This window comes from Metarhizium robertsii (assembly GCF_000187425.2).
Source record: "Metarhizium robertsii ARSEF 23 chromosome Unknown MAA_Scf_1, whole genome shotgun sequence".
Classification (NCBI taxonomy): Eukaryota; Fungi; Ascomycota; class Sordariomycetes; order Hypocreales; family Clavicipitaceae; genus Metarhizium; species Metarhizium robertsii.
The window spans coordinates 2,787,343-2,801,267 of record NW_011942149.1 but is presented as its reverse complement, the minus strand read 5'-3'; the positions used below and the strand labels follow the sequence as shown (position 1 = coordinate 2,801,267).

The following is a 13,925-nucleotide window of genomic DNA, read 5'->3' as shown; positions in this document are numbered from 1 at the left end:
AAATTTTTTTCTTTCTCAAACAAAAGAGGTTGCCTGGGAAAGCAGTAGGCGCACCGTTTATAGATCCACGGAAGTGTCAATGGAAGAAGCATCTTGGTTTGGAAGCAAAGTTGGCTTAACTTGCAATGTTGGGCAATTTTTGCACTCGTGCAATTCTCACGAAAATACGTGCTTTAGGTATCTAATGTAGGCAGTTTCCTCGAACCTTTTGTGATCCAATCCCCCCAGTCCCGATGACATGGCGTCTTCTTCCCTTTTTATCCACATGGTATTTCGGCCGGGCGCAATAGACGCCAAGGAACCCCAGCCTGTAATTATAAAATGCCATATCCCGCGCTCGTTCCGCAATCACGCACTCGTTCCGCAATCACGCACTCGTGCCTTGGACGTGGCCCCCGACAGTGCCGTCCATGGGGGGCCCCGCCTTGGCCTTGTCCCTCTCCCACTCGTCTGGCGTTTGGCATTTTGCCGTCCAGGCGTGGATGGCGGCAATCTCCTCCTTGAGAGCGGCGTTGGCCAGGCGGTGGCGCTTGAGGGAGTTGAGGCCTTGGAACTGGGGCGCGACGATGAGGCAAGTGAATGCTTGGCCGCAGCCGCCTATGAGCCCGTCCAGTTAGCTTTTTTTTGGGGGGGGGGGGGAGAACAAGAATGGGAGGTGGAAGTTGTCGCGAGATGGTGGATGGAGGGGCATTTTACGAACCAGACATGTCGGTGACTTCGACGTGGGTGGCCCCTAGACGCTGCGTGATGGCGTCACGTATGCTGGCATCCGTTATTTGGGACATGGTGACATGGGATCCTGAGGGTTGGCGCACGCGTCAAGTCAGGGTGGTTTGGTGTCGTGGACGCTGCGGGCGGACGAGCGATGTCGCAAAAGATGGGATTGATAAGATGGACTTGGCCGCGGGGCAGCTGCAGTTGCACTTGCACTTGCACTTGCACTTGCAGTTTGGGGTCCGTGTCGGGCGGTGACGTACAGAGACGCCAGGCGGCGCCGCGGCCGGACTGCTGACTCCATCTGCTGGGACTAACCCTAGTCGGGCCTGGTCGTCTGGCAGTTTCAAGCAGCAAGCTTCAAGCTCTGCAGAGCACTCGCACTCGTACTCGCCATCGCCCATCGCCTGCATGAGTTGCTGAGGGTTGGAAATTGACATGAGGACAGCTGTACGGTCTCGTCGCTGCCCATTGACCACCGCCCGAAGCCTCGCTCGATTCAACTCGCGTGCATCCTTGACCCCCCCATCATCGCTGCTCAGCCGTCGAGCTACACAGGCCTCGACGTTGTTCGGGCACGGCGCAAAGCTACTTGCTTGGTCTGCAACGTCGTTCTGCACCAGCTGCAAGATGAACGAAACCGGGGCATGGGGAGCTTGGCAGGTCCAGCCATCCAAGTTTACCCGCGCCGTCGTCGACGCTATGAGGACGCTGTACGCCCGGGCACGTCTCCTGATGGCATTTGGTTTCAGGCACTAACTCTTCTCCTGCAGGTATCCTGAGGAATTGGCAGATAGGTCATGGGACAATGTCGGTCTCCTGGTTGGCAATTCAGAAGCCGAGGGCAAGCAGCCCAAGGTTCTGGTGACAAACGATCTCACCTGGCAGGTCGCTGCGGATGCGATTGGCCAAAATGTCAGCGTCATTGTGAGCTACCGTAAGTGTTGTCTCCGGTCATGACCCAAGAAGAAGAAGAAGAAGCATATAGGCCCTTTCTGTGTCCAGTACTTTTAACATGGCAGCCCCAAGATCCGTTCATATTCTCTGGGCTCAAGTCCATCACCAATGACGACCCCCAGCAAGCGACACTGTTACGTCTGGCCCAGGCCGGAGTTGCTGTCTACTGCCCTCACACGGCCGTCGACGCGGCCCCCAAGGGTTTAAACACTTGGCTCGCAGACATTGTAGCTGGTCCGCACGCAAGCAGGCGCTCCGTGGCTGTTCCCTGCCCGGCAGCCCCTGAATCTCACTCCCCAGCGGGCTACGGCGCCGTGGGCCACTTTGAAGCCCCTGTTTCTCTGGCCGAGATTCTCAGGCGTTTGGCTTCTGAGCTCGGTGGTCTGAAATACGTCATGGTTGCCAGCCCTGTAGGCGCGGACATGAAGACCGCCACGGTGGGAAGCTTTGGCGTATGCGCGGGCAGTGGCTATGACGTCCTGAAGAAGGCAGACGTCGACTTGTTGGTCACGGGGGAAACGAGCCACCATTCGGCGTTGAGGGCCATCCAGCAAGGAAGAACATTGGTGCAAGTGTTTCATAGTAATTCGGAGAGGGGCTACTTGCAAAAGTTTCTCGGGCCAATGTTGGAAGAACAGCTAAAGAAGGCCGTTCCAGAAGCTCAAGTGGTCTTGAGCCAGTTTGACAAGGATCCTTTTACCATTTACAACGTCGACCATCTAGGTTAGGGAGGCTAGACAGTACCTTCAATTTGCGGGATTGCAAGATGGATGTTGAGCCAGCTGACTGTGGCCAAGGGCTACACCTGGTAGCATAGATTCGGAAAAAAAAAGAGAGAGAGAGAGACAGAGAGAGCATATCAGAGGGGGAGGGACAAAAGAGTTCACGTCGTCGTGTGCCATGTTCAAGACTACCGATCATCTCTAGAAGTCCTCTGCGGTAAATCCGGCACTGGCTTAAAAACGGCATCCCCTTCATCAATGACATCTTGTACATGGTCGCCCCCGACACCCGTCTCCTTCCACGCTACTAATAGGCGCTTGGGCATCTCCCACTGCATCTTGGCCTCTTGCACCTTGCCCTCCTTGACGAGATCCCTCAGCTTCTGCGGCGTAGCAAGCGCCTCGACGGCCAGTTCCCGCGTCCTCTGCCGCCTCAGCTCTGCCGCCCTCCGCCTCCCTTCCTCGGAATCGGGCGCCGGCACGGACTCGCGTAGTTTTTCTCGTATCGACGATGCCTGCGAGTATATCTGTGCAATGGCAGGGTCGAGCGTCGACGCCATGGGGTTCAGCGGGTCCATATTCGCCCTCATCTAGCTCTCACGGCATTAGCAACATGTTTCATTCTTTTTCTTTTTCTCTCCTTGGCCTCGCCTTCCCCCAAGAGTGGAAAGAGACGCTTGTTACCTTGCGGATCGTCTCCGTCGCCGTAATCAACTTGCTGTAGTTGTCGTAGACGAGGGCCTTCTTCTCGGCGTCCAGGGCCCTGACCTCGGCGACGACCTGCGTGTACAGGCGCAGCATGTCCTCCAGGCCGCTGTTGCCCACGACGCGCGCGACGTACTCGGCGGCGTTGAAGTCCGGGGCGTCGAGGTCGCTGGCGGGCACCTCGGAGCCGGCCACCTCGATGCGAGGCGCGCGGAGCTTGTAGTATTCGCGGAGGGCGGCGCGGTTGGAGCGTTTTGGGAGCGGCTGGGAGGGTGCGTCGGGCGCGGGCGACGTCACGCCCGACCGGGCCGTTTCCAGCGACGGCCGCCCGGACGAGGTGGGCGTGCCGGAGGGGAGACGCCGCAGGGGGTTTGCCGGGTCGCGCGGCGAGGCTATCGTGGACATGGTGCCGCGTGGCGAGCGTGTGGATAGGAGATGGGTTGAAGGCTGTGACATGACATGACGTTGCCGAAGCCCGGGGGTTTGGGTTTCGGGTTTTGGTGGGGGGAGCCAGGTTCCACCGTCGACCTGCAGGAACGACGCCGAGTCGTTGGCGGGTGGCCCCAGCTAGCACTCGCCAGATTCATGTTCGCCCCGTTGCATCGAGCTCGCTTCTATATGTGCACTCGAGAGACGTCGTCTCCTCGCCGGCAACATCCACAGCCATGGCCACCACCGCCCAGCTGCTGGAATCGATCACATCCCAGTGCCTCCCGCCGCCGTCACAGTCCCTCCTCACCAGCCTCACCACCCGCTCACCACAGCCGCCTCTGCCTTCGCTCGTGGCCACCGCCAAGGCGCGCCTGCTCGCCGCCGACCTCACGTCGAGCTCCTACCTGGACGGCGCGCAGCTCTGCCCCCTGCCCCCCGGCACAGACAGCGCCAATGTCAAGGAGGCCAAGCTCCGCCACCACACGCACGTGCAGGTCGTCGACATTGAGAACCTGAGCCTCAGTCGCTGGGAGCAGGTCGAGGAGATGGAAGCCATTGAGAGGGGCGAGAGGACGCGCGGAAGGGAAATTATTCGCGTCGCCGACGAGGAGAGTGCGGATGCGGCCGAGTCGTTGGCAGCCCGAGGAACGGGGACGGGGCCGCGGCCGCCTGTTTCTGCCGCCAAAAAGGCCACGCATCGTCTCGTCTTGCAGGATTGCAAAGGGGCGAGGGTGTACGCCGTGGAGCTGACGAGGATAGATGGCATAGGGGTGGGCAAGACCAACATGGGATGCAAGATGCTGCTCAGGGCTGGGACGCCCGTTGCTCGCGGCACCGTGCTGTTGACTCCCGAGAATTGCGTTTTGCTGGGCGGCAAGATTGACGCCTGGCATGACGCCTGGATGAATGGGCGAATGGCGAGGCTAAAGGAAGCTGCCGGGGCTGGCAATGCGCACACGACAACGACGACGACAACGACAACATGACAGGATGACAGGATACTTGATTTCTCATGTATCGATTTCTTACCAAGATACCCCAAACATTTTCCATATCCCTTCATCTAACATAGCACCCATGGTTGCTTCACAACTAGACACTGTCCAAATACCATCGCCGAGCCACATGCTTCTGTTTATATTCCGTCAGTCACAACTTTCAACGCTGTCCATCCACATCCATCCCACGGCGATAAGAACGCAGCCTTCTGGGCGTCAGTTGCCTTGCCCGTGCCTGCATATGCCTTTGCTAAATCTTGAGCCTCCAAGATACCCCTGGGCGGAATGCCTCTAGCCGCAACCTTGAGTGCCATTTGCGCAGCGTACTTGTCCCCTGTTGCCTCTGCTAAAGATGACCAGCCGTGTGGGAGGTGAGGGTACAACATGATATCCTCTTGTACTTGTTGTACCACCTCTTGCTGTGTGTGGCCCTCCGCCATGCCCGCCACGGCGCGAAGCACTTCACCAATTTGGGACTGTTCCGTCGTGCTGACCTTGTCGTTTGTGCGAAGGCCCTGGAGTTCCTCGACAACGGCTTCAAGACTACTTTCGTCCTGGTCTAGAAGGGCTATCACGCCCAGTGACAAAATACTTTGCACGTGGTCCGGCTGTCTTTCAATCACTTCAAATAAGACTTCACGAGCCTTGTCCCGGGACTTCTCGGTACCTTGTGCCCACAACACCTGTGCTAAAAGACATGTTGCATCCGGATTATTGTCCGATTCTTCAAGGGCCTCCTCGAAGTATGTTTCAGCTTCCTGGTGTTGTCCCAGGTAGTATTGTCCCAAGCCCACCGTCAGGTGTGATGAAAGTCGAGCCTTCTTCCGCTGCTCGCCAGTGAGCTCGCTATCAGCATCATCACTGCTTAAACCTAGGGCCATTTCGCCACACTCGACGGCCTTGGCGTACTCTCCTGCGGCAAGGTATGCTCTTGCGAGATCAGTTCGTGCCAATGTGAATCTTGCGAGACTTTCTCTGGACTCTGTTGCTTCATAGTCGGCCTCAATCACATCGCACAGCTTTTCCAGCGTCTTGACCGCACTGGCACTGTCCCGTGCTCGTTCGTTAAATAAGCATGACAAATGGCCCGAAGCAAGATCCTGTGGAAGCATACTTTGAATCTGGTTCAGTGCGAATAAGGGCTGGATAAGCGAAGCCACCGTCATGTTCGCAGGAGCTGTCAAGATATGATCGAAAAGAGAAGACGAGTAGTGCTTGCGAGTCGGTACCGAGGAAGCCTCTGCAATCTCCATGGCATGTGTAAATAACCCCCTGGCTTCCTTCACATCTCCATATAGGAGGGCTAGGAACGCCTGGCCGAGCCAAGCATGCGCATATTCAGGATCAGCAGACTGTCCCCGGGTGAAGGCTTCATCGGCCAGCTTAGTGTCTCCCGATAGAAGCGCGAGGACGCCAAGGTTCGTCCACCCAACGGGGCTGCGTTCATTCAAGTGCAAGCTTCTGACAAAAGCGTGTTGTGAGACAGCTGGGTTGATTTCGCTCGTGACAACGCCCAGAGCATTCCAGAAGTCTGCATTGCCACTTTCCAACTCGATAGCACGTTTCAAAGCCCTGACAGCGGCCTTGATATAGTTGCTAGGCTTCCTTCGCATCTGGGCAGGCAGGCAAGCGTGAGCACGGTATTCTGCCCAGCCCAGGTTATAATGAGCCACTGCTTGTGCGTGTACATCTCCAGAAGAAACGTGGATAGCTTCTTTGTAACATAGAATCGTGGCGTGAATACAGCGTGTCATGTCAACACCCAGCTGTTCATCCTTGGGATAGATACCCTTGGCATATACCACGTCAGTTCCGACCTTGTCGACATTGGCAAGCAGTTCAAAAGCTTCTTGGTAACTAGCCTCCAATAACTCCTTAATCTGACTTGCTGGGAAATCGACGACGCGGCTCTGTACAGACCCAAACACCGAAGCGGCATCAGCGATGCTCTTCCAGAAGTTGAACGTTTCCTTGACATCTGCAGGAGTTTTGCTTCCAAATTCGATGGTATCAGTTGCGAGCTGCACGGCTTTCCCAAAGAGTCCTTTTTCGACGCATGTCAATGCGTTATCAACCATCGTCTGCATGAGTGCAATAACAACACCTTGCTCTTCTGGATGAGTCTCTATAACAGTATTGTAGAGAGCTATCGACTCGTCATATTCGCCAAGCTCACGCTTGATGTTAGCAAGCATGTACTTCGTAAACCATGTATCGGCGGAGATACCGTCTCCTAGATGTTCTTCTAAACGCTGTGCATTCACAATGGCTTTGGTTGCAGCAATGTATCGGCCGGAGCTGTGATAGCTCTCACCTAATCCGACCCAGGAATGATAATCATTTGGAAACAGTCGTAGAGCGGCCTGAAAGGAGACGATGGCCTTGTGGAAGTCTTGCTTATTCAGTTCGGCAACTCCCATCGCGGCGAATGGCCAGCTGATCCCCTTCCTTTTAGAACCAGGCGGCGGCTTCACTATGCCCGAGTCGATGATTCTTTGGGCTACCAGTTCAACCCTCTCCCAATCTCCATCCTCGGCAAAAGATCTCGCCAGCCGCTCAGCAGAGACTACCTCGGCCGCTGAGAGCTCAAGGGCTTTCTGGAAGCACCGACGCGCTCTCTTCTTGTCTTTGGCGTAGTCGCTGTAGAATATGCCGAGGCTTGTGTACGCTGGAGCATGATTCATGTTGTTGTTCAACGCGCTCAACCAATATGCATACGCGCAGTCCCCTTTGCGCTGTTTTCGAGCTTGTCGACTCGTGTCCAAGTTCCAGATACAGCAGCCAATGCGATACTGAGTATCTGCCATCAATTCCTTGTAAAGAGCGATCTTTTCTTCCAAGATCGGTAAACACTCGGACAGCTCGTGTTTAGCAGTTTTCCAGTCTCCCTTCAGCGCCTTGACCCAAGCAGCCTCGGATTTGACTCGCAAATTAGAGGCGTCGCGTTTCAAAGCACGCTCCAAGAAGTCAATGGCTTGATCGTACTCCTTCTCTTCTTCAAAAATCAGGCCCACTCCAATGAGGGCAGAAGTTGAGGTTGAATCCCGTTCAAGAACTTTTTCAAAGAGCTCCTTGGCTTCTTGGTGATGCCTGGGGCTCTGGAAGTAAACCAGAGACGTCGCAAGGCACAAGGCATATGCGTCACCCGTGTTCTCATACGAAATCCCAACCCTGGCCCGCTCCTTGTCAAGAAATGCTCTAGCTTTCCTCATACACTCAACCGTGTTCTCGTACTCTCCCATCTGCAGGAAGTAAACTCCAACAAGCCTGTAGGCAAATACAGACTCACTACCAGTAATACCTTCTGAGATCATCATCAGACGGTCTTCGTCAGTTAACGGAACGTACGCGATAGGAACACCTCCATCTTCATCATCTTCGCTATCATCCGAAACGTTATTTAAGGACGCTCTAGTATTTTCTGCTGCTTTAGCTTCTGGGGGAAAGGGTGAAAAATTGCTTGTCAAGAAGGCTGTAATGACTTTGTACAGGTCGCTGTCTGGGAAAAAAGTGCAGTAATCTCGAAGCAGGCCGGCGTCCCAGTCCTTGATATCTTTACCATCCTGCCAGTCTATTGCAATATCCCACGCGAGTTTGAACGGATGTTTGATGGTTACCATGTCGTTTGCAAGACCGAAAACCTTGGCCTGCTCCTGTGTTTTTACAGGCCCGGCAGCGGTGACGAGTAATCTGTCATAGCAATATTGTAGGAGCTTCTCCTCAAAGTCTCGCCTGACTTCATCATTGCTTGTCCAGTTGATGAGCTGGCGGTAGATGGGTTCCAACTTGCTCTGTGCATAAACTTCCCTCTTGACCTCTACTTTCACCTCGCTGAGTCTCGCTCCTAATCTCGTACGGCGCTCGCCAACCAGGGTATTGATCCGTTTCTTTTCAAAATCCTCGAGTATGTGTGCAATGGTCTCATAAGTCTTTGCTGGCTGTGGAAATCGCCCTTCTAAAATGGGATACAGGGGACTTTCAGGGAGCTGGATCCAGAGAGCATCGGCATACTGCAGCTTGTCTCCGTTGACCCTGGCAAAGTCGACAAATTTGTCCACAACATCTTGGGCTTTGTACAGGTCCTCTGCTTCGTGAAAAATCTGTGCCAAGCTCACGACGGCAGCTTGATACTCCCCCAATCTCTGGTTTCCTTGCTTCTCGTACACCTTGATCAGTCCTTGGAATGCTTGGGCATCCTGAGGACGCAACTCTGTAGCTTTTTTGTAGAAATTTTCAGCTTCGACAAGCTGATTCTTTTTGTCCAGTGCAAAGGCCAGGAAAATAAGGCTTGGGCAGTTAATTCCCACCCCAAGAAACGGCAAAGGGTGCAGACTCACCCGTGATAGCTCTTTGGATCCTTCTTTATTAATTCCTTTGCCTTTTCAATGGCGCCGTCATAATCCTGGCCGCGGATAGCATCGTTTATGGCCTTCAATGTGGCCTTGGCGCCTGACATGGTTGTCGGTCCCGAGACAACTTATGCCCCGCGATATTATAGTACTGTGCCTTAAAAAAATGACACAAGTTCGGGTGGCAATGGCCAAGGTGTAGTCGGTTTTGAGAGGCAAACCTGGAAAATGTATTCATGACAGGAACATCTCCCCGACAATTTGTTTCAACAGGAGCGAATCGCAACTTGCCGGCGGCGGCTGCTGTACCAGTTCACACGCCAAGAAGCTGCCATCAATGAATAGTCGACTTCAACCTGGCTTATGTCATGACGACACAGAGCTGCTCGGCGAAAAGGACTCTTAGCCGAAGTTTCTCCGCTCACAAACCATAACCACAAACCACAACCAACACAACCAGGCATTTATTCACTGCTCCAAGCATCGCGAACCACGGACGCTTTTTGCCATGACCATGGAATTACTGCCTGTTGGCAACGCATCTACCCTTGCAGCGAGTTACGTAAAGAACGCAGGACAGTCCATTCTGCGAAATGCGCCTGTCTTACTGTTTACAAATTTGAACAGAGCACGCGACCAACCTGGAATTGGCTGCGCGGCGTGTTGAAGCCGGTCAGAGCTGAAAAGAAAAAAGAAAAAAAAGAAAAAAGCCCGGCCAACCTTGCATCGGACAATGCATTGTTTGTACTCCCACACCAGGCTACAGGATATGCCACATCCTACATATACGCGCTGACGCCGTTGGGGGGAGGGAATGCCAGACCTGTTATGAAGGGCAAACGCCGTCAGCATTTTTCAGCTACTATCGCCAGGTCTCCGAGCCGCGATATTGACCTTTGTAATGTGATGCTGTGATGCTGGGCGCCACACGAATGGCAACGAAAACACTCTGTTGTATTTCTCCGCTTGCTGTCTTATGTTAAATGAGGTTTCCAAGAGTGACTGGCCCCAAGACAATAGATGCCTATTGCCCATTGAAGCCTCAATGTGATGTCATTTTCCGATGTATGTAAGCCAACTTGTTCGTTTAATAGTCGGGGGCGACTAACAGGAGGATGTGAGCCAGGGGTTGCATGTCGCTACCAATAAGCAACAAATAACAATGCTGCCTATTGTCTGTTCTACCCCGGAAAAGCGCCACACCCTCCATGCTCTGTTCTCTCTCACCAATATGACCAACAAGATGAGACTTTGGAGAAGCGAAATAGTTCGTCTGTTCATGCATGGTAATACGTACCACCCGCGTGGATGGCTGGTCCGGGACGACCCTCCAGACCCGTTTGCCACTCCCGAGGTTGGGCATCCTGACGTCGCTGTGCCTAAGAGTGAGGCTGAATATGCTCTTGGCAAGGACACATACATATAACCCTTTAATAGTTTGCTTCTGTGCTGTAATTAGACACACACATGTGTGGCAGTATGACACAACAAGGCATCTTACCAGACGCCCTGGCATTCTCACGCACTTGAAGTGTGGCGGCGCTCGAGCGCCTTGCCATCGTTTCTCACATAAGAGGCAAGAATCAACGCTATCTCATATTTCACACATTTGTAGCCCCGAGTTTCCTTCGGTTGTAAACTTGAACAAGTCCGTCCTTCCTCTCGTCCTTCTTCCGCTCTCTGCCTGTTGGCTTCCGCCGCTGCCCGATCTGTGCATGAAAGAGAATGATGTTGCAACGGTGCAGCTGAAGCTCGCATAGAGTCTACAACATGACGACGCCGTTAACTCATCCGGCTTATTCGAACAATTACCGTGATCGGACTTTTGCCATTGCAAAAACCAGAAGCGCCAATGACAGGGCCGTTATCGAGAATCCCCTCGGTAAGTCACACTTGCTCCGCCCATTATTCCTCGCTCTGTGCTCTTTCCTACCCTAGTCCAAGGAACTGATCATATAAAGCCCATTTCACGGACGCCGAGTTGGAATTGGATGTCCGAAACTTTGCAGAGACCTTTCTCCCTTCCGTGAGATACCAAGAGTTGCTGCGGGCCGCCAGAGTCGGAAAGGACATTCAGATATATGATGAGGCGGCCCGACAACCTGCCGGCTTCGAAGAACGAAATAGACTTGCCGTGATTTTGACAGAAGAAGAGAAGATAGCGCTCAGAAATGAAAAGGACGTTGCATTCAGCGAGAAAGGAATGCTGGCCGTTATCGCCACGGTTTCGCTGGCAGCATTTCTGCAAGGTCGGTCCGAATCGTTGCCGACAAAGGCTGAAAAGAGCCAACTCCAGTAGCAGCTGCTGACTGTCACGCGAAACAGGTTTTGTACAGTCGTCAGTCAACGGGGCTTCATTATATATGAATCAATGGGGTCTGAATCCGAGTAATGAGACCTCACACCAGATTACCCCCGACAACTGGAAGCTTGGTGCCGCAAACGCCTCGCCATTCTTCTTTGCTGCGTTGGTAGGATGTCCGCTTTCTCTACCAATCAACTACTGGTTCGGAAGAAAAGGAGGCATTAGTGTTGCGGCAATCTTGATTTTTGCCAGCTCCATCGGCGCCATCTTTGTTACTTCTTGGACGCAAATGTTTGGTGTTCGTGTCATTAATGGCATTGGTAAGCCAATCTGTTGTCCCTCAACACCGAAACGACTGCGAAACAAAATCTGACATGACACTTAGGTATGGGCATCAAGGCAGTTAGCACCCCTATTCTGGCCAGTGAAACTGCAGTCGGATTTTGGCGTGGTTCTGCCATTCTCGCTTGGCAGCTCTGGTATGTCGATGGTGTCATCTTATACCACCCCGCGAATATTTTAAGCTGATAGGGGCAATAGGGTTGCTTTCGGCATCATGATGAGCTTTGTGTTCAACTTGATCTTCACGCAAGCGGCGAATCCGACTACCACTTTTCGTCTCATCCAAGGCGCTCCTTTGGTTCCCGCATTCGCTCTTTTGACAATGGCACTGTTTGTTTGTCCGGAGTCACCTCGCTTCCACTTGCTGAAGGGCCCTAACTATAGTGTTGAGAAAGCATACACGGTGTTGAAGAGAGTCCGAAACACCAAGGTAGGCAGGCACACTTGACTGAAACTGTATATGGCAAAGATGCCCGCTAATGAATGTCTGTGCTGATCTATTAGTTGCAAGCACTAAGGGACCTGTACCTTGTCTCCAAATCAATCGAGCAAGAGAACATGGACTCTGGCGACCTCGACCCTCAAGCAATGATGTCGCCGGGCTTCTTCTGGGTCATCCGTGATTTTGCAAGACAGTTTGTCCAGCTGTTTCAACGTCGCCGCTTGTATAATGCCGTCCTTTCGACATCGACGGTTAATCTTGCACAGCAGCTTTGTGGAGGCGAGTCCAACTATCTAGTGATTACCTGAAGCAGGAGGAGCTGACCACACTTATTCTCTCTGTAGTAAATGTTTGTGCCTTCTATTCAGGTACGCTTTTGTTTCCTCACCATGATGTATAAAATGACATGCTTACATGTGTGCAGGAATCGTCTTCCAACAAGCAGGCAGATCAGAAAGCAACGTCATCACAAATATGGCATACAGTCTCGGGTTTGGTAGGAAAACTCCACCGGAACAAGTGTCTCGACTAATCTAACCTTTTCTCTACTCCCAGGGGCAATTAATTTCGTATTTGCTCTGCCAGCGGTAAAGAGCATTGACACATTGGGCCGAAGGAGATGGTTGCTGCTGACACTCCCCTTCATGGCGGTGTTTATGCTAGGGGCCGGACTCTCTGAAAATGTCCGAGATGATGCAACTCGCAATGGAGTGACGGCCTGCTTTCTGTTCCGTGAGTATTTGGTGCCATGTGCCCACGATGGAGGAATCTCACTAACGCAAGAACAGTCTTTGCAGTAGCATACTCACCCGGCCTCGGGCCAATTCCTTTTACCCTAGCCTCTGAGAGTTTCCCTTTGACACATCGAGAAGCAGTAAGTCGCCATGGCTTGGCTCTTAGGCTCGGGGCCTATATCATTGCAAACAGATGCTTATCGAACAAAAAACAGGGCACAGCGTGGGCGATTTCCATCAACCTATTGTTTGCCGGATTATTGGCCGTCTGCTTCCCGGGGTATGTCCTCAGTGTGCATCAATCGTACTGTCTAGTTATTCATTGCTGACACGCTCGGCAGCATCAACTCTGCTCTTGGCCAGAAGGGGTCCATGGGGATCTTTGCTGGGCTCAACATTGTAGCCTATGTCATGGTTTTCCTGTTTGTGGAGGAGACCAAGCAACGCAGTCTGGAAGAGCTGGACCACATCTTTGCCGTCTCGAAGCGAGAGTTTATGCACTTCAAAGTCACGAGGTACCTGCCGTGGGTAATTGGAAAATACGTTTTCCGCCTCGAAAGGGACGAGCCAAAGCTGTACAGAGACATGGTTTGGGGCTCTCGACCAGTCGGCCTGAAGCAAACACGCATCGAACCCTTGGGAGAAGCCCGGATTGAGTTGCGGCCAAGACGTCCGACTGTCTTCCAAACCCCCAAGTTTTCGGATACAACTAGACCGAATATGGCGGAAATGGAAGAAATATACCCCCCAGGGGTAGCTGTGCCTTATGCGAGGGAATACCAGGACGGCCAGACTCCTCGTCAGGGGACCAGGCGCAACGACTCTAGATTTCAGTGATGGGTGAGTAGACACAGGCCGGGGGTAAGTGGCGAAAGCGGTTCAAATTGCAATGTAAGAAAGAGGAGAAGCAGGCGTATTAATACCACTGTATCATGTATCTTGGTGTTTCAATGTAGAATGTATGTGCCCACCACGGTAGATTGGCTGGAGAGGTGTGATGGGTCATGGTCCATGGACAAAGTACGAATACGGATACGAATAGAGGCAATGCAGCGTCATGTCGGGTTGCCCCATTGTCGGTGCCGATCACGATGTTGAACTGCTGAGACAGCGTTGAAGGGAGGCGTCGCAGAAGCGTCGCAGAAGCATGGCACAGGCACAAGAGGGTTGCGAGTGTCGGGTTAACGTTGGACATGAGCGAAATGCGCAGCTGATGGCCGCGCGT

At 53.1% G+C, this 13,925-nt stretch overlaps 7 protein-coding genes across 7 annotated transcripts; 4 read left to right on the top strand and 3 right to left on the bottom strand.

The window, feature by feature from the left end:
* Window positions 1–367: 367 nt before the first annotated feature.
* Window positions 368–785, bottom strand: MAA_04576 (BolA domain protein; the record flags this gene model as incomplete). The annotated part of the gene is made up of 2 exons (XM_007822672.1): window positions 368–597; window positions 701–785. 2 exons carry the CDS (start codon window positions 783–785, stop codon window positions 368–370), a joined length of 315 nt encoding a protein of 104 aa, XP_007820863.1.
* A 367-nt stretch (window positions 786–1,152) lies between these two features.
* On the top strand, window positions 1,153–2,399 carry MAA_04577 (UPF0135 protein; the record flags this gene model as incomplete). The annotated part of the gene is made up of 3 exons (XM_007822673.1): window positions 1,153–1,427; window positions 1,488–1,651; window positions 1,720–2,399. 3 exons carry the CDS (start codon window positions 1,153–1,155, stop codon window positions 2,397–2,399), a joined length of 1,119 nt encoding a protein of 372 aa, XP_007820864.1.
* Window positions 2,400–2,581: 182 nt separating this feature from the next.
* MAA_04578 (Vps51/Vps67-like protein) lies at window positions 2,582–3,503 on the bottom strand (the record flags this gene model as incomplete). Its single annotated transcript, XM_007822674.1, has 2 exons — window positions 2,582–2,983; window positions 3,078–3,503. The coding sequence occupies 2 exons, from the start codon at window positions 3,501–3,503 to the stop codon at window positions 2,582–2,584; spliced, it is 828 nt and encodes a 275-aa protein (XP_007820865.1).
* A 260-nt stretch (window positions 3,504–3,763) lies between these two features.
* Window positions 3,764–4,516, top strand: MAA_04579 (RecQ mediated genome instability protein Rmi1; the record flags this gene model as incomplete). Its single annotated transcript, XM_007822675.1, has 1 exon — window positions 3,764–4,516. One exon carries the CDS (start codon window positions 3,764–3,766, stop codon window positions 4,514–4,516), a length of 753 nt encoding a protein of 250 aa, XP_007820866.1.
* A 149-nt stretch (window positions 4,517–4,665) lies between these two features.
* MAA_04580 (Tetratricopeptide repeat-containing) lies at window positions 4,666–8,984 on the bottom strand (the record flags this gene model as incomplete). Its single annotated transcript, XM_007822676.1, has 2 exons — window positions 4,666–8,815; window positions 8,866–8,984. 2 exons carry the CDS (start codon window positions 8,982–8,984, stop codon window positions 4,666–4,668), a joined length of 4,269 nt encoding a protein of 1,422 aa, XP_007820867.1.
* A 1,663-nt stretch (window positions 8,985–10,647) lies between these two features.
* Window positions 10,648–12,274, top strand: MAA_10669 (PT repeat protein; the record flags this gene model as incomplete). The annotated part of the gene is made up of 6 exons (XM_011412387.1): window positions 10,648–10,759; window positions 10,839–11,126; window positions 11,203–11,502; window positions 11,568–11,661; window positions 11,723–11,954; window positions 12,029–12,274. 6 exons carry the CDS (start codon window positions 10,648–10,650, stop codon window positions 12,272–12,274), a joined length of 1,272 nt encoding a protein of 423 aa, XP_011410689.1.
* A 39-nt stretch (window positions 12,275–12,313) lies between these two features.
* On the top strand, window positions 12,314–13,537 carry MAA_04581 (uncharacterized protein; the record flags this gene model as incomplete). Its single annotated transcript, XM_007822677.2, has 6 exons — window positions 12,314–12,334; window positions 12,391–12,457; window positions 12,522–12,698; window positions 12,755–12,840; window positions 12,916–12,980; window positions 13,042–13,537. The coding sequence occupies 6 exons, from the start codon at window positions 12,314–12,316 to the stop codon at window positions 13,535–13,537; spliced, it is 912 nt and encodes a 303-aa protein (XP_007820868.2).
* Between the last annotated feature and the right edge of the window lie 388 nt (window positions 13,538–13,925).